Genomic DNA, 26816 nt, shown 5'->3' with positions numbered 1-26816 from the left:
CATATACTTTTATTTGTTTAGCGCTTTTATAAAACTATCAGGCATGTACATGTACACTTAAAAGTCAGACTTAAACTTCGAGGTTAAATAAAAGCACTTGTAAATTGTAATAATCTGACTTCAACAGCTCACAGATGAACAATCACATACATAATTACCACAGACAAAGACAGACATCATATTAAGGCAATCCATTTGCTTTTAATACTAGCCAACAGTGCAAGATTGGAGAACCAGTCACTTGGGGTGAAAGTTCACTGACAAGCTGCAGCTGGTCAATAATTCTGACAACCACAGGGCACATTACAGTTAAAGCTAAATTAAGACATTGATTAATGTCTTGTTTTTCCTTATATCAGGTTTTAAAAGCCCTCATCTATATCACTTAATCAAGCATTATATTAAAATTTAGTGTCTTGCTTCATGATTCTTTGGGAAAAGGGTTTCAACTGTAATCAAAATTTCAGTCTTTAAGTGAGATTCAGAATTTGTGACTGAACAGATTTGCACTCTCAAAAATACCTGCAGTCATTAAGCAACACTACAAACTGGCTCACACTGGCAACAGTTCAAACATCAAGTAAATACTCCTACATGTCATGTAATGGTACATAAATATGGGAAAGGAGTTGTGGGTATAGAAGCAGCATTGTGAAACTAAACATTACAATGTTCTTCAAGGTCTTTGCTGAGACCCTTCTTCTGACGAAGTGCAGCATTTTCCAATTCCAGTGCAATAATCTTCTCCTCTAGCTCCTTGATTTTACTCTGCAGTTTTGCTGGAATGAGAACTGAATATTTAGAACAAGTTGCATAGTTTGGTTTCCACATCCCTATTGACTACGGTCACAAAGCAGAGCAGACTTCCCTCCCAAACCCCGGCAGCTTTGACGGGCAGGACGATTTGCTTCCCATCTTGTATTCATCAGCTCGACAGACAAGTTTGTCACCCATCCATGGGGCACTGCGGGTGTCAGAAGTGACCCCTCACAAAAAGATACAATTTTGAGTGGAGCACAAAATGCATAGTACACCATGCAATTCAACAGAGCCGACACATAAGTGTGGAAGCTGCAGCAAGGCAAGGGTTAAAGAGAACACCCAGGCAAGGTATGGTCAAGTCAGACAAGTGAGGCCTTTGGGGGGAAACAGAGGTTGAAGAGTATAGCTTCCCTTTGCACAGCATGTGACTGAGCCAGTTAGTATACAGAGACAAGGATATAGTGGAGGGGTGCAAAGCACACAAAAGGGACAATTACTTTACTAATTTGACAGTATCATTAGTTTGCAGTTTCCATTTATTCTAGCACCTGTATTGTGAATGGTGATTGATCACGCAAATAAGGGATTGACCCAGCAAGAATTTACCCCCCCCCGTTTATTTATTGTTTTCCTTCTTTATATTTGCAGTTAGAACAGTAGAGATGCCAGACAGGCGTGGAATGCTCTTGCTGGATGTGGGAAGAAGGGAGACCTCCAGTGTCCCCGACAATTACAACTGCAAGTGCTTCCAGCTACAGTGTAACAATCCACGTTAAGGAGTTGGAGCTGGAAGTGGATGAACTGCTGATCATTCGGGAAGCTGAGGAGTTGACAGAAAAGACAGAGGTGGTTACAATCAAGATGCAGGACATAGGAAACTGGGTGACAGTCAGGAAGGGGAAAGGGTTAAGGAGCCAGTGCAAAGTACACCTGTGTTATTTCCCATCCCGACAGAATTTAAAATGATACACCTGTTGTTGAGGGGGATGAGCAGAGGAAAGTCGGTGGTCGAGTCTCTGGCACTGAGTGTGCCTCTGACGCAGATGGGGAGGGGGGGGGAAGAGGAGGCATACTGTGGCAATAGGGGAGTTGTTAGGGGAATGGACAGGAGTTTTGGCAGGTGAGAATGAGATTTCTAGATGGTATGTTGCTGCCACCGCCCTCCCACCCCCGGTGCCAGGATCCAGGACATCTTTGATAGAGTCCTCAGCATTCTTAAGTGGGAGAGTGAACAGCCAGAGGCAGTGGTCGATATATGTACCAACGACATGGGTAGGACGACTGATGAGGTTCTGCAAAGTGAGCTCAGGATGTTAGGTTATGGTAAAGAACAGGACCTCCAGGTCGCTACCCATGCCACTTGCTAGCGAGCTCAGAACTAGGAAGGTTATACACATCACAGTCTGGTCCATGGGATGAGATTCTAAACTGGAGAAAGGCCTATTTTGCTGGCATCAGAAAGGACCTGGCAAGTCTGGATTGGGGATAGGATGTTTTCTGGCAAAACTGTACTTGAGTGGGAGGCCTTCAAAAGTGAAATTGAGTACAAATTTAACTGTGATTTCCATCTTTAATATCTCTATTATCTCTATACATCTCCAGGGTCCTTTTGAAGACCCTGACCCAGAGTTACATGTTGACTATGGTTTTTTGTGGGAATGGGACCCGACTTGGGGGTTCCAACATTTAACTGTTGTTCATTCTTTGGAGGCACTCCTGTTTTTGTGGATGGTTGTGAAGAAAAAGCATTTCAGGATGCGGGAAAGTCTGCAAAAACATAAGAGGGCTCAAGATACACCAGAGCAGGTCTAGATGTGGATCAATGGTGACCCAAGGGCAGCGCACGAACTTAGTGTCCAGTGAGACAAAGGAGAATTCCAGCTGTATTTTCTTTCTCTTGAGATCCGTGTATGACACCCTTCCTTCGCCATTACATCTGTACGCACGGGGGATGAGAGAGGACCCGAACTGTAAGCTCTGTGGTCAAAAGGGGACACTGGCTCATATACTATCTGGGTGTAAAACAGCTCTAACCCAAGGACTGTATAGATGATGCCATGATAAGGTGCTTCTGGCTCTTGCTGACACACTAGAGCGAGAGAGATGCAAGTCGACGACGGCTGGCACAGATTTGGGGAAGGCCATCACCTTCATCAAAGAGGGAGCCAGGCCTTTCGTGACCAAACAACCAAAGCCCAACCTGCTGCTAACGGCCAGGTCCTGGGAGATGAGGATCGATGTGGGAAGGAGGCTGCAGTTCCCGGATGTGGTGCACACAACCCTACGCCCGGACATTGTACTGTGGTCAACTGAAGACCGGAAAATAATTCTGGTTGAGCTGACTGTGCTGTGGGAGGAGGGATGGGCAGAGGCCCACGAGAGAAAGGCCTTGAAGTACCAGCCCTTAGTGCAGTAGTGTAAAAACAAGGGATGGCAGGCATGGTTGTTCCCTATGGAGATCAGCTGCAGAGGTTGCCCAGCCAAATCAGCATGGCGGTCGTCGTCAGCTCTGGGCCTGGACGAAAGGAGCAAAGAAAAAAAACAAACAAAAAAAAAAAAAGCAGCTAGTAGGATGGAGGAAAGAGGCAGAACGAGTCTTGTTGGATTTGGAGTAGGCAAGAGGAGGGAAGCTGGAAGCCAGGAGCAGATGGGCAGTGATTTGGCCACCACTATTGGCCCACCAACTGGAGAGTGTCATGGTTAAGGGTCGAAACACTTAGTGAAGGTTGGGATCCACCTGATGACATCTGCTCCTGGCTGAAGGTTACGGTTACCTTATAAGGTAACTGGAGAATGCACTCTAACAGGTGAATGTAACAAGTATAGATTTACATTAAATATACCTTTGAACCTTGTACCTGCCCAAATAAAAAGGTACAGGTTTAGGGAACCTTGGTTTTCAAGATATTGAGACCCTGGTTAAGAAAAAGGATGTACTTTTGGAGTACAACAAATGCAAGAGAACACTTAAGAAATCAGGAGGTCTAAAGGAAGGCTGAGGTTGCCCTCGCAGACAAGGTGAAGGAGAATCCCAAGGGATTCTACAGATATGTGGAGAGTAAAAGAGTAAGATGATTGCAAGGGACAAAATTGGTCCTTTGGAAGACCAGAATGGTAATCCATGTGTGGAACCAAGAGATGGGGGAGATCTTAATGTACTTTTTGCATCTGTACTTACTCAGGACATGGACAGCGTCTACAGATGAGAGTCAAATTGGCAACAAGGTCCTGGATCCAAAATAAATTATGGAGGTGGTTGTGTTTTTTGTCTTGAGGCAAATTAGGGTGGATAAATCCCTAGGGCCTACCAAGATGCTCCCTCAGATGTTGTGGGAGGCAAATGCAGAAATTGCTAGGGCGCAAGCAGAGATATTTAAATCATTCTTAGTGACTGGTGAGGTACTGGAGGACAGCTATTGTTTTCCACTGTTTAAGGCTCTAAAACTAATCCAGGAAATTTTAGGCCAGTGAACCTGACATCAGTAGAGGACAAGGTATTGGAAAATATTCTAAGGGACTGGATATATGAGCATTTCGATAGATAGACACTAATTTGGGACCCAGCAACTTCCTTGTAAATCTTCTGAACTCTTTCAATTTTTTTTTTTTTTTTTGGCACACAATCCTCCAAATTAGGCCTCATCAATATCTTATCAAGTTCAACATAACATCCCAGCTCTTGTACTCAATCTATGAAGGCCAATGTACCAAAAGCTTTCTTTATGACCCTATCTACCCGTGAAGCCACTTTCAACAAATTATGGACTTTTGTTCTACTACGCTCCTCAATGCCCTAACCATTCAGTATGCAAGACCTACCCAGGTTGGTCCTACTGAAGTGCAAAAACTTGCATTAGTCTGCATTAAATTCCATCTGCCATTTTTCAGCCCATTTTTCCAGCTGATGCAGATTCCTCTGCAAGCCACAATAGTCTTCCTCACAGTCCACCACACCCACAATCTTGGTGTCATCTGCAAGTTTGCTGACCCAGTTGAGCACATTATCATCCAGATCATTGATATGGATGACAAACAATGAAGGGCCCAGCACCGATCCCTGCAGCACTCCACTAGTCACAGGCCTCCTGTCAGAGAACCAACCCTCTATCACCACAATCTAGCTTCTTCCAAATTGTCAATGTCTAAACCAATTTACTACCATATCCTGAATGCCGAGCAACTGACCCTTTTTGACCAACCTCCCATGTGGGATCTTGTCAAATGCCATGCTAAGCTCCATGTAGATAACATCTACTGCCTTGCCTTCATCTACTTTCCTGGTAACTTCCTCAAAAAGCTAAGATTTGTTAGACATGACCTACCACACACAAAGCCATATGACTATCCTTGGTCAGTCCAAGTCTATATCTCTATCTCTCGCTGGTCCCTTAGAATATCTTCCTATAGACTTTTCCACAACTGATATCAGACTCACTGGTCTGCTTTTCTGGTTTATGTTTAGACCTTGTTTATTCCTTTGAATGTAGAAGATTGAGGGAGATTTGATAGAGCTCTACAAAATTATAAGGGCTATAGATAGGGTAAAGGCACTTCCACTGAGGCTGGGTGGGACTACAACTGGAGGTCATGGGTTAAAGATGAAAACTTTAACGGGAACCTACTTCAGAGGGCCGTGAGTGTGGAATAAGCTACCAGTGCAAGTGGTGCATATGAGCTCGATTTCAATGTTTAAGTGAAGTTTGGATAGGTACATAGATGGCAGGGGTACGGAGGGCTACTGGCCAGATACGGGTCAGTGGGACTAGGCAAATTAATGGTTTGGCACAGATGGACCAAAAGGCCTGTTTGTGTGTTGTACTTTTCTATGACTATAACAATGTGGTGACAGAGCCTACGCTGTTCTCCTTGTGCACAAAATAAAGTTCGATTGAGGAATTAGTGAGAGTGACTCCAGTTTTTCAGCGACAACAGATGCACATGGTCAAAACTGGGTACTGTTTTTCAACAGCCATATGATATACTTTTCGACAAAGCACTTATTTGTCTATAGGCCCTTTGAGGCTTCTGTAATAAAATTTTAACAGTTTAATTCACATAAGAGATGAATAACGTAGCCCTGTAATTTTTAAAGGGGTAGCTAATAAGAACCATTTCTGTAGTACATTTTTAATTCGAGGTCAAATAGCAAAAAAAGATTTACCTAAAACAGTTGTTAAACTGATTGAAAACTTTTTCAGCCAGTCACAAATTGATATCAATCATGACAAAGTGAAAACCTGTACTGAAACCTCTACTCACATTGACCAATATGGTTTTGTCAGAGTTTTAATGTACCACTTCAAGAAATATTGCAGCTTGGGTTGTTTTTTGCTTGATAAAAACATTTGGGAAAAGTAATTTAAAAAACATCTTACCCATATCTTGTGGCTGGCTGGATTCAGATTCCATGATGGAACTTTTATTCTACAAAAATAGAATATTCTGATCAACAACATTTCAGATTTTAAATACATCAAAAGGGCATCACTGGGGCAGCACAGCAGTGTAGTGGTTAGCACAACACTTATAGTATCAGCAACCCAGGTTCAATTCCTGCCACTGCCTGTAGGGAGTTTGTGCGTTCTCCCCGTGACTGTGTGGGTTTCATCCGGGTGCTGGTCTTGAAGGGCCTATGCTCTGCTGTATCTCAATAAATAAAATATACCATGTCACAAGTGTTACAAGATACAAGAACAGAAAATATTGGCAGATGACTCTTGGAAATGGGATGTGGAAAAGATGCCCCAATTAGGTTTAGTATTTGAAGTGCCATGCTGAGCCCAGATCTGGCTGACATTAGATTTATCTGCCCAGGGAAAACAAAAATTGAGAGCGATAAATTAAATGATTTTAAATACAACTTTAAGGGCTTTTATCTAAAAAGTAAAATTAGATTTGTCTCTCCATTTAATAACTTTACAACATGCCACATACAAATTCACTGCAACACTCAATGAAATTTAAATAGTTTAGAAAGTATTATAAACTAAACCGGTGAATAGAAATATACAAATGTGATTGTTTTTGTTAACCTGCACCAAAGTGTATCATTAAAGTGGCATGTTAACTGGGTGCTGTGCAAGAGATTGGAGTCAATACATTGACTAGTTTCAGCAACTGGTTTTGAGTATAATTGACTAGACTCAGCAGGATCAAATGTGATGAGGGCATTTTTTTGGGTAGATCAGTGTTAGAACCAGAAGCAGCAGTGCCAATCTCAAGACACTGGCTACCACGGGCCAGCATCACCCCTGACCCAGCCAGCATTATGTGCCAACTATGCTTTATCCTGTGGCCACATTTTTCCAAACCCAAGGGAACCACTGTTTGCAAAGCTGAGTTGCACCTGGTGCCTGGTGTCTTGCCAATAGCCTTTTGGGCTTGCTGCTGTGCAAGGTCTTGAACAGTGCCTTGGATAATTTGGAAAATTCCAAAATTACTTAAAGATTTCTAAATTAAAATTAGGTTAAATAAAAGCAAATTATTTAGCCTTTTAATGTGGGTATGGCTATCTTTACCTGCTTATTTCACTCAGAGGAAGTCAGGTCATGTATGCCAATTGCAGACATTGTAAGATCGAGGAGCCAGATAATAAGTTTCAGGCCCCCCTCAGAAGACATTCAAGTACAGTAGAACCACAGTGATGCATTGCCATCTGATCTCAAACTCATTCCAGTCTTGTGTTACAATGAGTAAAAATACAACTTGGAAAGAAACTGTTCTGAATAGAACTACCAGCTAAAATTTTGTGCATTCAAGGGGTTTTCTGGTGAAGAGTGAAATTTCATACCATATTGACTTTTGATTCAAAGGCTGGTTTCTCCACTCCCTTTATTTCCTTCTGTTTTGATTCCGTCGGCAGTAATAACTTTGTTGCACCTTTCTTAGACACCTTGGCAGTCACCTCTCCTTGAGGAAAATAAAATAGACGATCTTTACAAATTGCACATGGAGTTAAACAACAAGTAGAATACTTCAGATGCTGAAGTCTGAGCGTGCTGAGGAAGTCACTGAATTAGCTATGAGCTCACCAGAAGCTGAACACGGCCTGTCCTGGGGTCGGAGGGGTGTGTACGTGCGGGGGTCTGAGGGGGAGGAACGGTCTTGTTTCGCTGCTTGGTGCGTTTTGTTTTATATTTATTGTTCTGCCAAGCGTTGCTGGCAGGCTACGTTGCCACCCAGAATGTGCGGCAACACTTGCCGGCTGCCTGCAGCATGTCCTCAGGTTGTGCCAGTTGATAACACAAACAACACATTTTACTCGGCGTTTCAATGAACGTGTGGTAAATGAACCAGAATGGGAAATATTAAACTCTGTACTTCAGCCTTTGGGATAATACCATGAAAATAAGGAACAAGATGGATTTAAAACAGCTGTGAAAAGTGTACACTTTTGGAGGGAAAGATCTAACCCCATTCTGCGAAGGACCAATATGAAACTAAAATCATCAAGTGTATATTTGAGCATCAATTCCGCCACATGCAGTTCAAACCACTGATCCAGCCTCAAACTTCACATCCACACTCAAACTAGTGGGTCAATGACAGAACATCAGGAAAATCCTCAACGACAAAAAGGGATGAACTCAAACCCAGTTGCTACTCCGATTGCTGACACTAAACTTGAGCCCCCAAGAGCACTGCAAATTCACACAGTGTCCAAAACTGCAGCAACACACAAAATGCTCAGGAAGTCATGCAACATCTACGCAGGGGAATAAACAGTCAATGTTTTGGGCAAGAACTTTCATCAGGATTCAATTTAAACCTGCACAAACTAATCACTGCAATCCTATAACAAACTGAAAAGTTGGCAAATTGAGGTTTTTAAAATGGGACCCTAGCAATTTTGAGGTCATCCTTTTGATGGACTGCTTGTCCGAGTCCTCAGAAAGGAGTACGGCTTAAGATAAGCTGGAATAGCTAAATGTATTAACTAAACTCCAAATACCCTTGAAGTGTCAGACTCAAGTCAGATTATTAAAGACATTTTCTCACAAAAAATTAACTAATTGAGCTTTACAACACTAACAGCTATAGAACTATTTATTGGACCCACAGATACAAAGACTGCATCTACTTGTGTTGTGGATGGGGAAAAAAATCTCAGATCATAAGACATTGGAGTAGAATTAGGCTATTTGTCCCATCAAATCTGATCCACTATCCCATCGTTGATTTATTATCCCTCCCAACTCCACCTCCCTGTAACTTTTAAAGCCTCGATGAATCAAGAACCTATCAAACTCCAAGCAACACACACCCAAAATGTTGGAGGAACTCAGCAGGCCAGGCAGCATCTATGGAAAAAGTATAGCCGACGTTTCGGGCCGAGACTCTTCAGCTGGACCCATTCAACCTCCGCTTTGGGTATACCTAATGACTTTGCCTCCAGCCATCTGCGGTAATGAGATGCTCTCGGCCCAAAACGCCAACTGTTTGTCATTCTTCATGAACACGGTCTAACCTGCTGAATTCCTCCAGAATTGTGGGCATGTTGCAATGAATTCCACAGATTCAATACCCTGTGGCTCAATAAATCTGTTTGAAAGGGACATCATTCTATTTGGAGACTGTGCCCTCTGGTCCTAGACTACCCCACTACTGGAAACATCCTTTCCACGTCCACTCGGCCTTTCAATATTCAATAGGTTTCAATGAGATCCCCCTCATTCTTCTAAACTCTAGCAAGTACCGGCTCAGAGCCATTAAATGTTCCCCACACATGAACCCTTTCAATCCCAGAATCAATTTCATGAACCTCCTCTGGACTGTCTAACGCCAGCACATCTTTTCTTAGACAAGGGGCCCAACTGCTCACAATATTCCACATGGTCTGACCAATGCCTCAGCATTACATCCTTGCCCTTACATTCTAGCCTTCTCATTATGAATGCCCTCATCAGATATTCTTTTTGCTGCAAACCCAGAAAAGATGCTGGTAAACCACAACATTAAAAAGTTACTTATAACATACCAACGGCCTTGGGTCTCTTTGGGGATGGGCACTGCCTTTTCTGCCCCACAGCACTGCCCGGACGCTTCACGCCTGTTACAATATTTTTGGATGCCAGAACAGGTGGTTTGTGGGCACTTCTGTTGCTCCTTGGAGGATCAGATACACCTGTGTAAAATAAGCAATAAAAACATCGAAACAGTCTTAGGATGGAAGAGATTATAAGGCCGCTTAAGCCTGCTGTAATTTATTAAGATCACTATTTCTAACTTGAGACTACTCGGCCCTTTGAATCCATGGTAGCTCCAAATAATCCCACTCGACTTCCTATAACCCATTCTCTTACCATTCACACAAGGGGAATATTTACAGGAGCCAGTTAACAGGTCAAGCATGCCCTTCAGTGTGGATAAACACCAAAGCATTCTAGGGGAAACCCACACGATCACAAAAACACGTAGATCAGAAGTTCCCAACTTGTGGTCCAGGTACCACTTGCTTAATGGTATTGGTACATGTCACAAAAACGTTTGAGAATCCCTGATGTTGACAGTTCCAAGGTCAGGACTGATGATCCCTGGGACTGAGATGCAGTAGCTCTGACCACTGCCCATGACTGATCTACCTGGTCATCTTTCTGAGTAGGAAGTTAGTTCTTAGCCTTCAATGGAATTAAAAATAGTTCCATCTTTCCAGCAAGCTACAAAAATCAGTAACAGATGAAAAAGAAAATTGTGAAAGGTTGGAAAATTGAATACAAATCAACTTGGAAGTATAGAACTAATTTTTTTGAGAACAGGTGACCGTCAATGGTTGCACACCAATGACCTTTTTGAGAAGGCTGAATATTTTCAGTCACAGCCCAAACAGCACAGACACAGGCTTGTTGACCCAACTCAACCATGCTGACCGAGATATCAATGCAATCTTCAGATATGATCATTATCTCTTGATCGAATTTGCCTTGTAAAGTTGACCGCTACCCATGTCAAGTTAAATAAATCCTTAAAGTTGTTCAAAGAACACCAGTATTCCCAGACGTTCTGCTCCAGAACCATCAAGCATGTGAAATGTAGGCTGAACATCTGGATCTGATTCATGTTTGCCCCGTTGAATACTAATTGTGTACATTTTGCATTATTACATGGCACATTTTCACATAAGGGCTGTTTGAGTGGACTTTCTAATACTTCTGCAACCATTAAATGGAATAAGTGAAGCACCGAAGCAAATCTCCAGGTCATTTGGACTTTAATCTAGATGTAATCTCAAAACCCAACACCAGATGGTGCATGTCACCTGCCCAAGAGTAAGCATACAGTGAAACGTGCAAACCTCACTGAGAACAAATAGGTTCCAAGAATACTACAACAGTACTATCCTTTACTCAGAAATACTTCACAAATATTTGATTTGATCTGTTCTGCTCTCGCTCTGCTTATTGTACAAGGCCATTACATAGGAGCAGAATTAAATAACTTCAGCCCGTCTAGTCTGCTCCACCATTCGATGTTGACTGATTTATTATCCCTCTCCTTGTATTGCGAGGCTGTCCTCCCTGGTTCTTAGCCGAGATAGAATGGATGTGGAGAGGATGTTTCTAATAGTGGGCAAATCTTGGACCAGAGGGCACAGCCAATACCCTCAGAACAGAGGAGGAGGAATTTCTTTAACCAGAGAACGGTGAATCTGTGGAATTCAAAGCCATAGATGGCTGCGGAGGCCAAGACATTAGGCATACTTACACAGATTGATAGATTCTTGATTAGCAAAGGTGTCAAAGGTTATGGAGTGGGCACGTGGCAAGTGGTTAAGGCATTCGACTAGCGATCTGAAGGTCGTGAGTTCGAGCCCCAGCTGATGCAGCGTGTTGTGTCCTTGAACAAGGCACTTAATCACACAGTGCTCTGCGACGACACTGGTGTCAAGCTGTGTGGGTCCTGATGCCCTTCCCTTGGACAACATCAGCGTCGTGGAGAGGGGAGACTTGCAGCATGGGCAACTGCTGGTCTTCCATACAACCTTGCCCAGGCCTGCGCCCTGGAGAGTGAAGACTTTCCAGGCGCAGATCCATGGTTGCGCAAGACTAATGGATGCCTCCCCCCCCCCCAAAGGTTATGGGGAGAAGGCAGGAAAATGGGGTTAAGAGGAATAATAAATCAGCCATGATGGAATGGTGGAGCAGATTCAATGGGCTGAATTCTGCTTTTTGATGTCTTATAATCTGGTGTATTATAGTTAAATCAGCAGAGCAAGAACAGAGGAAAAAAAAAAATCAAATTCATCACTTGTGAAGAATTTCTGTGAGGAAAAGAATTGTCCTAATGTTCCTGGAGCCAGATTAACAAAATGGATTTGAAGCACAGGATGAACATCAAGACATTTAAGTAAGGCAGCACAGTCGATCAAGGGAGTATTTAAAATGAGACAGGAAGGCGTTGACTAATAATAACCGGGAGAAATTCTGCAGATGCTGCAAATCCAGAGCAACACACACACACACACACACACACACACACACACACACACACACACACACACACACACAAAATGCCCGAGGAACTCAGCAGGTCAGGCAGGAAGCATTTGTGGAAATAAATGAACAGTTGAAGTTTCAGACCAATACACTTCTTTAGGACTGGAAAGGAAGGGGCATGATGCCAGAATAAAAAGGTGGATCGCCAGGGGTGGGTGGTGGGAGAAGGACAGAAGGGGGAAAGATTGCTAGAAGGCGATAGGTGAAGAGGTGAAGCCAGGTGAGTAGGAAAGGTAAATGGCAAGAGGGGAAGAAATCTGATAGGAGAGGAGAGCAGACCATAGAAAGGGAAAGAGAAGACCCAGGGGAGGCGATAGGCAGGTGAGAAGTGATGACAGACCAGAGTAGGGAACAGAAGAGGGAAGGGGAGGGGGGAGGTTATCTTTTTTTTTTTTTTTTTTTTTTTTTTTTTAAAAACCAGAAGAAGAAACTGATATTCATGCCACTAGGTTGGAGGCTCCCAGACAGAACAAGGTGTTGCTCCTCCATCCCGAAGGTGGCTTCATTGTGGCAAAAGAGGCCATGGACCAACATGTCAGAATAGGAAATGGAAGTAAAATGTTTGGCTACCTAGAAGTTCCGTTTTTGGCGGACGGAGTGGAGCTGCTTGATGAAGCAGTCATCCAATTTATGATGGGTCTCACCAACGTCGAGGCGGCGGCATCAGGAGTGCCGGACATTATCGTCAAGCCCAGCAGGTTCGCAGGTGGTGTGGCCTCACCTGGCAGGACCGTTTGGAGCCCTGAATGGAGGCAAGAGTGGAGGTGAATGTGCAGGTGCAGCATTTTGGCCTCTTGCAGGGGTAAGTGCTGGGATAGAGATCAGTGAGGAAGAACGAATGGAAAAGGGAAGAGGGAGCAATCCCTGCAGAAAGCAGTGAGGAGGTGCTGACTAATAACTTGGATGACAGTCCTTAATCCAGTTCCTCCTTTAAAGCAGAAATTATCACTGCATTTACAAGCATTTAGAGTAGGGGATCGCCAACACGTTGATCGCGATTGACCAGTCGATCTTTGAGACTTTCCCAGTAGATCCCGAAGAAAAATCAAAAATAAATACACAAGTACACAAGAGACCAACCTCTTCAAGCACCCTCTTTCCAAGGTCAGAAGTACAGATGCTTGATGACCACACAACATCCAATTCCATTTACAACTCCTCAGCAAATGAAACAATCCATGCTTGCACACACCAAGATGGACAGCACAAAAGAGATTAGGAAGTATCAAGCAGCTTTCCTGCCTCACTAAGCCAGGCAATGCCTCCCTAACAACAAAGTTGTAACTGGGTCTTGGTTACGCTGGCTGCTGAGGTGTCTAAAATGGCTTCTTTGCATGTTATATAAAATGACTTTCCTGTAATAATAACTGCCATGTAAGGAGTTCTCTCTCTCCCTGCTTGTTTGGGTTATATTATTGATAAGGGAGGGAATGAACCAATGAGCATCCATATTATTCTCTTTGTGGGTGATAACCGTGTGGTTTGGCGGGCTTTTCGGGAGGAGAACCGAAGAGGAAGGACGTGCTGGACGCACTCTGATCGACCACTGTGGTTGGTCCCAAGCGGCGAGTCGAGGGGGTCGGAGGAGATCGCATGGTGGAAAGAGGACCCCGTTAATTGAGCTCCAACAGTTGTGCACGAAGTGATTGAACTCTGATAAGTTTGGCACCTTTTACTTTCCCTTTTATATTGTATCTCTATTAATTACATAGTTCCAGTAAGATTTATAAAGTGTAATCTGTAAATCGTACATTGTGTGCTGTCTGATATTTGATGTGCGAGTTTGTACCAGGTGGCATTACACAGCAACGACGCAACCGTGAGACACTGTTCGGCTGGCAGGCGGGGTTTCCTTTAGATAAACACGAGCCAATAGCCCTGAGCGTTACAAAGTAAACTGATAATGCCTTTAAAAAGGGTGTGAGACACAGTCAACATCTTGATAGTGTTCACTATTGCCCACAGCCAAACTGGACCACTGGCACAAGTACTGTGGCTACAGGAGTAGGAAAAGCTGGGAATCTTGCAGACAGTAACTCACATCTCAGCTTCCCACAGGCTTGTCCACTATCTCAATGTCAAAGTAAATTGTGAATGTGGCACCACTTAAATTCAATCTGTCTGTACAACTCATCTGTACAATAACCATGTCAGACTAGGAAGAGCTGTGCGCAACTACCAACGTACTCAGTAAAGTTGACAGATGGTGTCTTCAGCAGCAAAACCTTGCCCAGTTTCTCTGTAACCAAATGACCACAAGACGGAATACAAAATGGAGTTCAATCCAGAAAAGTGAGAAGTGATACACTTCAAAAGGTCAAGCTAGAAGTTACAGTGTGGAGGAACAGAGGGATCGTGGGATTCAAATTCATCAATCCCTCGACATTGCTGCACAGGTTGATAGGGTGTATTGGCCTTCATTAATCAGAGGACTGAGTTCATGAACTGTGAGGTAATGTTGCAGCTCTGTAAAACCCTGGTTAGACACTTGGGATATTGGAACAGAGGGAGTGCAGAGGAGATTTACCAGGATGCTGGAGGGATTAGAAAGCATATGTTTTATGTGGAAAGGATAAGTGGACTAGGGCATTTCTCTTTGGAACACAGGAAGATGAGAGGCAACTTTATAGAGGTGTACAAGACAGACTTCTTCCCCAGAGCAGAAATAGTTTATTCAATAGGACATCAACATTTAATTCCAGATGATATCCTTGAAGTGTGTGGAGGGAAGTTTAGGGGAGATTGTTTTATTTGATACACAGAATGGCAAGGGCTTGGAGTGCACTACCAGGGCTGGTGGTAGAGGCATTAGGAACTTTTAAGATATTCAGAGGATGGATAAAAGGAAAAAGGAATGTTATGGGCTATGTAGGAGGAAGGGAGTTAGACTGATCAGAGTAGATTTAGACAGATTGGTACAACATCATGGGTTGAAGGGCCCATGTTGTTCTATAATTTGCTATTAAAATGCTTGTAAATCATTCTCCACAGAAGAGCTCAAGGATACATATACAAAAATATTCTAACAATTGTTTTATTTATTACATTTCAAATTCTAAACTGGCCAGATTAGCAAGACAATGCTAGTTTCCTGCTAAACTTAATCTTAGAAGGTAGTTATCATTGCATGGCAACCAGCTTCAAAAATTACAATAGAATACAAGCCAGAAGAGAAATCTGCCAAACCACATTTTTCACTCTTGTTAAAGAAACAAAGAGCACATTCAAACACTGAAACCACTTCAGAAACAGACTGAGGCAAGTTTTACCTCACCCACACCCCCCCCCTTAGCAACACTAAATTAGGCTTGATGGAAAGTGAAGCCAAATCCCAAAGGGACATTTAATGGCCACTACATAAAAAGATGCAAGATTAAGTTAAAGTTAAACTGGATTTAAGCTACAAGTTCACAACCCTATTCAAATACTTCGGCTGTGAACTTGGAGATGATCAATTAAATAGGAGAGAATTTTCATTGAAACATTTGGCATGAACACAATCTTTTTGGATGTGCCCAACTAGTCAATTATTTTCATAATGATTAATACCAATAATGAAACATTGGCACCTTGCCAATTACAAGCCTGAGATCCCACACCAATGTATATAGTGTATATAATATACACACACTTCTACACAATTTGCAAGAAAATGAATCTCAGTGATGAATATGATATATAAATTTTGACAATAAATTTACTTGACTTTGAAAATTACCTTGCTTGATCAAGGTATATTACTTTGCCCATTTGGTTGAACAAGATTTCAATATAATTTAAACAAAAAAAAAAATGAAATTCAATTCTAAATTAAAGCACGTTGTTCTTGCCCAGAACTACATTCTACTCCATGCTATCTAAATTAATATCACTGGGAAACATCCCAAAACAAAGAACATTCTCAGATCAGTACTTAACTCTACAATAATGTTTATTAAAATTTCCAAGGCTCATTTTTATAGATTGTTAATTCTTTTGTGCACAAATGCCTATTTAAAGCATCCAGTACTTACCCATAGTGAAGAGCTGAACTGGTTTGTCCTGGGCAGGATCCTTTGAGGCTGCCCGTGGAGATCTTTTTATCCCAGGTATCCTTGAGGTAACTTGAGATTCTGCTTTAGCAAGCATCTGAAAGAGAATGGCATTTTCAACCACAAAGATTTCTCCGTTATAAACATTGCAGTGAAACTGTGTACTACTCAAATGCCACGCTAGTATATTATTCTTGGATATGTGGCCTTAAGTTTGATTCTGCCATTTTAAACATGCTTGAATTAGAGCAGAAGAGCAGACACTTACTTATTACTGAGATACAGCACAGAACTGGACCTTCTGGCCCTCTGAGCCGCACGGCCCAGCAAAACCCCAATTTAATCATAGCCTAATCACAAGGCGGGGTGGAGAGGAGAAAACAGCTGAGTCCTGGGCTGGACGTCCTGCTCACTTAAGGAAGGTGAAGCGTCTCCCATAGCCTCTCCTTTCCAGGTGTAGTGATCACTGCAGGACAACTGTTTGGCTTGCCTTGCAGGTGGTCACTCGCATATGGCCTCTCCTGCACCACTGTGCCCATAGCAACACCTCCACTGTCTATCGAGCTTGCCCTGCCACTGCATGACTGAGTGCCCAGCAGTATAATTAGGCGGGCGGGCTAGGCTTATCAGCCTTGGCTTGCAGCCAGCCTAGAAGGAAAACTCCGATTCCAAACCCAGGTAGATGTGACTCGCTAGCCTTGCCAAGCAGTCTGTCTCGGAGAAGGAAAACTCCAGTACTCAACCTACAGCCCTGATGTCACTGCAGCTCACTGTGCCATTGTGGAACATCCCCTAGCCTAAAGAGTGGAGTCGGTCCGCTATAAATCCGTGCAGCGCAGCCTGGAAGAAAAGCCCTATAGTAATGGAGAAGGGGTGAAATGATAAGTGTTAGGTGACACTGAAAGTCGCAGTCTCAACTTCGCACGTTGGTGGCTCAGAAGTCACCAATGATCACACCATCGCTCGAGGACTTCCTCCTTGATCTTCACAATTGAAGAACCAGCTATCACCAATCACAGGGCAATTCACAATGACCAATCAACCTACCAACTGGTAGGTCTTTGGACTGCGGAAGGAAGAAACCCACTCAGTAACGGGAAGAGCATACAGACTCCTTACAGGCAGCAGGGGAATTGAACTGGGGTCGCTGGTACTGTTAAGCATTGTGCTAACCACCTCCACCATGTAGATACCCTGCACAAGGTAATACTGCAAACCCAAAGAAAAATTGGAAAACATCAGGCAGCATGCGTGGAGTTGTTCATCTGTTAAGCTAAATATAAAACTTTTCAGATGCTACTTAGTCTGTTTAATATTCATAAACATATTTCTCATTTAATGGCCAATTTTAAACATTGTTTTAAACAAATGCATCCAACTCTGGTCAAGTTTAGTTGAAGAACTTCTTTCCCCATCTATTCAGCCTTCCAAACCTCTTTTCCAATTAAAGTTTTTAAAACAAAACCCTTGCTCAGATTAATAAACAAATTTTAATTGGGCATTATAGCTACTGCCTCCATACTGTGCTGCTGCACGAGGTGACCAACTTAGAAATTGTCGGAGATACAGGAGACTGTAGACGCTGGAACCTGTAGCACAAAAGAAAAACTGTTGGAGGAACTCAGGAGAGAGGAAATAGACAGTTGTTTCAGGTTGAGACTCATCTGGACTTCTGTCTGCCCAATCTCCAAAGTTGCCCCAGCAGTTTGTTTTTTTTTTAATGCTCTAGAAATACAGGATAGTGTGCAAACAGTGAAAAATCCACTTACTTTGGTATCAACACCAGTCCGGACAGATGGAAGTTGATTACTGGCTTCACTTTGCCCAGTTCCTACACTGCTTGGTCTCCCTAGGATTTGGCGAGGCTTTGGAAGGCACATCTTGGAAAGAGTAGATGGTTGCATTGGAGGCTTTCCTCCTCTTCCCATTGAGGAAGAACTCAGCCTAGTGGTTCTTCTAGGCAAAGGTATAGACTTCTTTTCAGCACTGCATTTATCTTCCTGAGACACAGCTGCCAGATTGAGAGCTTTCCTTCTGGTTGCAGGAAGAGAGGAAGCGGGTTTTGAGGAGCTCGTCATTAACACTTTGGCTTTCTGCTCAATTCTTGGTGCATTTGCGACCCTTCCACTGGTGCACTTGGTGTCACTTTTGATAGATCCAGAGCTCAAGTCAGCTTTGGGAACTTGTTTTTCGGGATAATCAGCTAGTGCACTGTGAGCATCATCCTGAAGAGTGGAGGAAGAGCTCTGGAAGGAATGATCAAATGGCAGATACTCCAGAAAACTCACTCTCATAGCAACATTTGGAGTAGACATGAAGTGCGGAGCCCATTCTGAACTCACTGCGTCGTGAACTAAATCAGCATTTTCACAAACATTAAGTTCTTCGTTTTGCATAGAATCTCTTAAATGTATACTTTTTATCAAGTCAGGAGGACCTTTCTCAAGTTCTGCAGAACTGATGTTGCCATCATTGTCTTGATGTAGCCCACTTCTGGCAGAACATTTGGAATTATCTTTTCCAAAATTTAGAGTGGCATTTGAATCCTTTGAGTGACTACTCTCACCATTTTGCTTTATTCCCTGCTGTCCTGAGACAGACATTAATGAACTGCCTTCATGTTTTCCCACAAGTTTAAGGCTTTTGGAATTGCGTTGTTCAAGATCATTTAAGCCTCCTGAAGACATATGTGGCTCACAACCGGGCAGCTCTTTAGTTCTGCCATCTTCTACCATTTCCAAGCTGTTACCAACTTCTGTTGGCTCAAACCTTGCATCTTTGAGGTCAGACACAGTTCCATTTTGCTGCACTGCCTCACTTGTGAACTTGCAGAGTGACGAGGTAGTCACTTTGCTAACATCACCCCCAAAGCAGTCTCCATACTTCAATGCTTCAAAGGTTGCATTTCTTTGGTCTACATTCATGGTATTAATTAATTGCATTTGATCATCTATAGTTGGAGGTAAGATGCCAGCAGCCTCATTGGAGTTACTTTCCAAATTGCATTCATACTTCAATGCTTCAAAGGTTGCATTTTTGTGGTCCATTGTCATGGTATCATTTAATTGCACTTTATCACCTATAATTGGAAGTAACATGTCAGTGACCTTGGGGTCACTTCCCAAATTGCATTCATACTTCAATGCTTCAAAGGTTGTATTTTTATGGTCCATGGTCATGGTATCATTTAATTGCACTTTATTTCCTGTCGATGGAAGCCTGTTGGAGTCATTCCCAAAACTGCATTCAGGCTTTGACGTATCAAATGTTCTATTACCTTTCAATGTCATTGTTTCGTTCAATTGGATCAAGTTTCCTGGAGTGAGACTTTGCGCAAAATTAGTCAGTTTAGCTGGCTTCTCCAACTCATTCCCAAGGCACACATCCTGTTGAGGAACGACCAGAATTTCATCACTTAACATGGACCCTTCACACAACAGCAAGTCTGCCATAGACAGAGGCAACTTTGAGGTTGATGAGGGCTTTGTTTGTATGGCACTTTTATCAGGGAATTCATTCTTTGATGGTGTACCTGGAGTATCATTTTGTACCATGGTGACATCTAATGTCATTAAATCTTTTACACCCACAGAAGGACGGCAGTTGTTTATGGCGGGTGACTGGTTCACATTCTTGGAATGACCTTCTGCCTCTGGCACACAAGGAACAATGCCCACAAGATCCTTGGGGTCACTCTGCACCTCAGTATCAAGCTGAATCAAGTTTCCTGAAAATGACACAGTCTCAGAGTCACAGTCAGAGTGTTCATTTTCTAACGTGTCACTTGAGGGCGGCTCAATGCATTTTACTTCTGTGTAGATTTGTTGACAACTGGTGTCCATTAAACTGTCTCCGGGCAACTCCAGAGTACAGCCAACATGTGGGGATTTTGCTAGGGAGATGTCTGAGTAGAAGGAAGATGAGCAGTCCAGTGGTATGGGCTCTTCAGTTATTACAGAAACATTGCTCATGGGACATTGACTTAGAGCATTAACAGGGCAAGTTTTGCCTTCATCATTTAACTGAGCAGCTATCTCCAAACACTCCTGCATGATAGGGGTGGTTAATAAACCTGGAAAGTCACCAGGTTCTACTGGAGTAAGCGGCAAGTTGGCCAAGGGCACCAGCTTGGATTCAGGTACACTGCAAGTGGCATCAGTACCGGGCAAGCAATTCTGCACCACAGCCACATCTGAACTCTTGGCCCTTGCCAGTTTGCCATCAGAATACGGGAGACAAAATGTTGAATTGAGTGGGCTTCCTTCTGTTTGCGCGGCCTTTTTGAACTTGGGTTCCATCTTCCTATCTAACTTCCGGATTGAATTCGGATTGAAGGAGCCAGTGGTGAACCTTCTGTTTTTAACTGTTGAAACACTTGACCTTGGCAATTGATTCTCTAAAGGCTTCAAGTCATTGGTATCAATTGTGCTTTTACGCAGTCTATTCAGAGGTCTCTCTGGCCAGTTGTGAAGTACATTTTTTCTGCTCTGCAGTGGGGGCCTAGCTTGTGCACCCTTCTTGAAGTTCTCTTTAGCAGCAGTCAGAGTCCTGGAAACATCACCAGCTGAAGCACTGCGTCTTGGTGCAGGTAGTGAGGACTTCATTGAGGTCAATCTGGTAAGGATGATCATTTGTGGAGTTTGGGATTAAAAAGGAAAACAGAACATTAACTGATAGGAACAGCATTACCTTGAAAAACTTCATCCAATTTTTTACATGTTACTGTCTCATTTTCCAAAGTTTATATATTGAAGTAAGATTTTTGAGTGAATCTATAAAACACTGTGCAACATATTAAAATCAGAAGAAAAATTCCAAGGCCTGTCAGTTTACCAGAAAATTATAAACCAAAATTGTGAAGCTGAAAAAGTATTCATCCCCTTTGTAATTACTATGCCAACTTTCCTCAGGTGCAATACTGTATATTACCTCACTACCTCACCCTTTTCATTGATGTAGAAAATTGGAGGATCACCTGAATAAATACTCACTGTTTGACTTCCCAAAGAGAATGGCAGATTTTCAACAGACCAGACCAAACTGAAGACAAAAGAGCATTCAAGACAAGTCAGGAAAATGATAATAGGGAAGAACAAATCCAGGGAACAGTACAAAACCATCTCAAAGGCACTGAACATGCCTTGGAGCTCAGTGCAGTTCATCATGATAAAGTAGAAAAACACAAGACCACAGCCACACTGCCTAGGTCAGCCCTCCCCTCTAAACTTAGTCACTGGAGAAGAATAGCACTTGTCAGAGGGGCTATTGTGACGCTAACAGAAAATGAGTGAGCTGCAGAAGTCAATGGCAGCAACTGGAAATGAAGTTCATGACTCCACAATCTCAAGGTACTGCAGAAAAGGCTATTTATGTTAGAGTGGCACGGAAGAAGCCCTGGTTAAACAAAAACATTTGCTTGCTCTGTGTCTTCCCTGTTGCTTTGCTTTTACTTGAGTGCTCGTTGTAGGTGCTGATGCTTTTTCTTTGCCGGTGGGGGGGGAATTGTTGCTTGCTGCCACTTATATGCAGGAGGGAGGGGACTTTGGAGTTCTAACATTTAACTGTCATCCATTCTTTGGGGGCACTCCTGTTTCCGTGGATGGTTGCAAAGAAAAAGCATTTCACGATGTATATTGTATATGTTTCTATGAACACATTGCAAAGCATCACTTGGAAGATCTGGTAAAGATGTAGAAGGCAACACACAAAATGCTGGAGGAACTCAGCAGGTTAGGCAGTATCTATGAAAAAAAAAGTACAGTCGATGTTTCGGGCCAAAACCCTTCAGCAAGACTGGAGGAAAAAAGCTGGGGAGTAGATTTAAAAGGTGGTGGGAGGGGAGAAAGAAACAAGGTGATAGGTGAAACTTGAAGGGGGAGGGATGAAATAAAGAGCTGGAAAGTTGATTGGTGAAAGACATACAAGGCTGGAGAAAGGAGAGGTCCGATTGAAGAGGACAGAAGGCCATGGAAGAAAGAAAAGGGGGAGCACAAAAGGGAGGCGATGGGCAGGCAAGGAGGAGACAAGGTGAGAGGAAAGAGGGGATGGGAAATGGTGAAGGGGGGTGGTCATTACCAGGAGTTCGAGAAATCAATGTTCATGCCATCAGGTTGGAGGCTATCCAGACAGAATATGGTGTAGTTCCTCCAACCTAAGTGTGGCCTCATCACGACAGTGGAGGAGGCCATGGATAGACATATTGGAATGGGAAGTGGAATTAAAACTGGGGGAGGGAAAGATGGGCTTTGTGCTCAGTAGTGGGATCCCATTGGAGATGGCGGAAGTTGCGGAGAATTATGTGCTGGACGTAGAGGCTAGTGGGGTGATTGGTGAGGACAAGAGGAACTTTATTCCTGGTAGGGTGGCAGGAAGATGGGCTGAGAGCAGACATGCATGAAATGGAGGAGAAATGGTTGTAGAAAACAACCTTTTGGTCAGATGAGACTAAAGTGGAACGTTTTGTCCCCAACTCTAAAAGATACAAGGCGTAAATCTAATACTGCATATCAGCCAGGTAACACCATCCCCACTGTAAAGTATGGTGGAGGTAGCATCATGCTATGGGAATGCTTTCAGCAGCAGGGACTGGAAATCTGGTCAGGATCCAGGAGAAAATGAACACTGCTAAATACAGACAGATCTTAATTTTTTTTTTTTTTTTAAATTGGAAGCTTCTGCCAGAAAGCATAAACTGAGGAGAAAGTTTATTTTTCAGCAGGACAATAATCCACAGCACACTACCAGAGCAAATGTGGAGTGGCTTCAGATGAAGATAATTGATGTCCTCGAGTGGCCCAGTCAGAGTCCTGACCTTAACCGGATTGAACTCGCTCTGGCAAGACCGCAAGATTGCTGTCTACTGCCATTCCCTAACTAAGCTGGCACAGCTTGAGGAAGAGGAATAGGCAAATCTTGCTCCATCACATTGTGCAAAGCTAATAGAGACTTGTCCAAAAAGACTACTGGTTGTAATAGCTGCAAGAAGTGGTTCAACTAGGTACTGAGCAAAGGCAGATGAATATTTTTGAACTGCTAACATTTGTTCAAATTTTTAGTTTTTCCACACTTTACAGCTTTTTGGGCTCTACTGTTGGGGAAGTGGGGAGGGGGTGGGGAGAAGGAGTACAGTATGTGATTCACAAATAAAAATTCTCAGTTAAATTGATCAAAATCCCTGATTGGAAGTACTCATTTATGTGAGCAAAGGGTTGGGGTCGGAATACTTTTATAAGGCACGGCAAACCATCATCACTTAAAACCGGTAGATATTGTTGGGGTTTGGGGGACCTGAATTACTCAGAGGTTGCGTAGACAAGGACTTTATTCCCTAGAATGTTGGAGACTGAGGGAATAACCTTCAGAGGTATACAAGGTCATGAGGGACAAAGTCAGTGGCGGGGGGGAGAGAGGGGAGAACTCAGAGTGGGTGCTTTTTAAAAAAAGCAAAAACAAAACAAAAGCCTAGTTGTGAATCAGAAGGGAAAAAAGATTTAAAGGGACATCAGGTCAACTTCTTCATAAAATATATTAGGGACATTTAAGAAACTTTTACATAGACACATAGATCATAGAAAAAATGGAAGACTATAGATGCTATAAACTTCTATAGATGCACTGTCAAGAGCATTCTGAAAGGTACACTGTCTGGTATGGGGGGGGCAGGGGGCTACTGCAAAGGACTGAAAGAAGCTGCAGAGAGCTGTAAATTTAGTCTGCTCCATCTTGGGTACTAGCCTACAAAGTACCCAGGGCATCTTCAGGGGGCGGTGTCTCAGAAAGGCAGCATCCATTATTAAGGACCCAGGGCATGCCCTTTCCTCACTGTTAAGCACCCAGGGCATGCCCTTTCCTCACTGTTACCATCAGGTAGGAGGTACAGAGGCCTGAAGGCACACACTCAGCGATGCAGGAACAGCTTCTTCCCCTCTGCCATCCGATTCCTAAATGGATATTGAACCCTACCTCACTTTTTTTAATATTATTTCTGATCTTTGCATGATTTTTAATCTATTCAATATGTATACTGCAATTGATTTGCTTATATATTTATTATCTTCTATATTATGTATTGCATTGAACTACTGCTGCTGTTAACAAATTTCACGACACATACTGGTAATAGTAAACCCGATTTGGATTCTGATTCTATGTAAGAGGGAAGGGCTAGACTGGGTTAAAGGGTAGGCATAACATTTTCGGCCAAAGGCCTATACCATGCTGAAGGGTTAAATATTCTATATTGTATGGAAATGATAGTGCACATCTGGAATGAACTGTTGGAAACAGTGGTTGGGCTTGACATGTTAATTGCTCATCTACCTCTGTGCAGAAGATCAGGGGTTCAAGCCCGACCACAGTGAGTGTAACACCGCCAGAGGTGAAGCAGAATGAGAAATAGATTTGAGGGGGTATCATGGTCACATAAGGGCATAATGCCATGACAGTATTGGTGGCAGGGCTTCAATTCCCACCACTGTCTGTAAGGAGTTTGTATATTCTTTGTGACCATGTGGGCTTCCAACTTCTGAAGGCATACGGATCAGTAGATTCACTGGTCACACAGGCGTAATGGGATGATGCAAGCTTGGTGGGCCGGATGTGCTGGTTACCGCATTGGATTTCTAAATAAAAAAATAAAAGCCATATAGATAAACAGATGGATAAGATGGGCCAAGAGAGCAATGGGCAGCTTACCAGGCAAAACAGTACAAAGAAGTTACACTCAAGGGCTTGTTACCATCCTGTAGGATGATGACTATGAAAAACCAACTGACCTCTGACAATGCAGTTGTATCAAACATTTAACAGACTTAAACCAATGACAATACAAAATTCAAACAAGTCTAAAACGTTACCAGATTTGGGCAAGGGAGGAGAGGGAGAGGAATTCATTTATTAAAGGCAAAAGCTTAGGAGATGTCTTCAGTTTAAAATGGAAAAGATCTAATTAGGAATATAGTAAAAATAATGTGGAAACAAAACACAAGAACTTGTATAACCTTTCTGCCTCCCCCCACCCCATTACAGTTAATGGGAAATGGCCAAAATTTGAAGGTGCTAAGGGGGGGGGGGGAGAAAGAAACGACAACGAGGAACTCCATGACTTTCAGTGGATTGAGGCAGCTGGCAGTGAAGGGGTGCCAAAGCTGAAAAAAGCAACAAAGCTTCTTACTGTGTGCAAGGCCATTACATTTAAGCAAGAAGTCTGCCCTGCCTATCGTATTTGAAAGCCTTGCTCAATGATGCTTCAGACTGGAGATTCAAATTCGAAGTGATGCACGCACTAGCTAAAATATAAACTGTTGATGTTTCAGACCAAGACCCTTCATCAGGATGCCTCAGCCCCAAACGTTGACTGTTTGTTCCTCTCCATAGATGCTGCCTGACCTGCTGAATTCTTCCAGCATTCTGTCTGGATTTCCTGTATCTCATGTTTCTAATTAAATTATCACTATATAATCAAATTAACAATTTACTGCAATCTTTCTAAAAGCCATGAACTGATCAAGACTCATTTAAAATATTAACATAGAATAGTACAGCATAGTACAGGCCCTTCAGCCCACAATGTTGTGCTGACCCTTAAACCCTACCTCCCATTAAATATTAAGCAGATCAACTAAGAGGCCTCTCTGCATCATCCAGGCTTCTAACAAAATTTCTTTGCGCTAACTTTACTACTATTTCCTCCATTTATCAGTCCTCATCACCCACAAAAGCCTGCGGTGTACAAGTGGCAAAACTGTGGTGCTGCATCACTAGGATTTTGGGGCTTTGCAAAGAAACTACCCCTTTAAAACCCAAATTAAGGAATCAACTTCAGATTGTCATTTTAAATTATTCTTGAAGAATGCAATCATGGTGGTTAAATTATTATAACAATCCTGCTACACAAACCCCCCAGCCCCTCCCCGTCTAGCCAGATGTTTAGTTCATTTTTGTAGTAATGTAACTTGCCAGAAAGAAACCCAAGCTTTAACAGGAACTGAATAAACAAACAAAATCCTCCAGGCAATTGGAAAAAAATATTTTTTATATAAACCGCATCAGCTGTAGACTCTATTCCTTAAAATCCATAGAGCTCTTGCCTATATAAAAAAACAGTTGTTCTTTAACCGTTACGGACAGGGACCCATTAGTTATCAACCACCACACCAACTCTACCACCAAGATTTATCACCACCCTTCCTCAAACAGAATTAGAACGGAAGATTACCAGTAACAATAGTGTAATTTTGCCGACAAAGACAGAGTCATAAACACAACATCGATTTCCAATAAGTATAGGCTTAAACTCACTTAAGAAGCAAATGAGCCGAATAACAACTTCTGCGTTTTAATACACGTGCTTGTTCCTGCACTCCGTGCTACTACTCCACAAGTCAAAGCTGGAAACTTTTAAAGTGCAAATTTACAATAAAGTGCATTTCGACGCACGTCAACTGATCTTCATCGTGGTGGTGGTGGTGGTGGAAGAACATCGGCTCGAGGCAAAATGATAAAACTGACTTGCACGGTAAAATGAATTAAA

General features: G+C 42.8%; 1 protein-coding gene across 2 annotated transcripts; it reads right to left on the bottom strand.

Moving 5' to 3' along the window:
• On the bottom strand, nucleotides 1–26816 carry LOC140204324 (uncharacterized). Of its 2 annotated transcripts, none has more exons than XM_072270951.1 (7): nucleotides 26585–26816; nucleotides 18055–20899; nucleotides 16268–16382; nucleotides 9740–9886; nucleotides 7553–7671; nucleotides 6138–6186; nucleotides 1–779 (listed from the first exon to the last, which is right to left on the bottom strand). In XM_072270951.1, exons 2-7 carry the CDS (start codon nucleotides 20887–20889, stop codon nucleotides 658–660), a joined length of 3387 nt encoding a protein of 1128 aa, XP_072127052.1. In that variant the 5' UTR covers nucleotides 20890–20899; nucleotides 26585–26816; the 3' UTR covers nucleotides 1–657. The 2 variants fall into 2 exon arrangements, with proteins under 2 accessions (XP_072127052.1, XP_072127053.1); XM_072270952.1 differs by lacking the exon at nucleotides 26585–26816 and adding an exon at nucleotides 24605–24673.

The sequence above is a fragment of the Mobula birostris genome, chromosome 10, assembly GCF_030028105.1.
Source record: "Mobula birostris isolate sMobBir1 chromosome 10, sMobBir1.hap1, whole genome shotgun sequence".
Taxonomy (NCBI): domain Eukaryota; kingdom Metazoa; phylum Chordata; class Chondrichthyes; order Myliobatiformes; family Myliobatidae; genus Mobula; species Mobula birostris.
The sequence above is the reverse complement of the archived record's forward strand: the minus strand, read 5'-3'. Positions and strand labels throughout refer to the sequence as shown.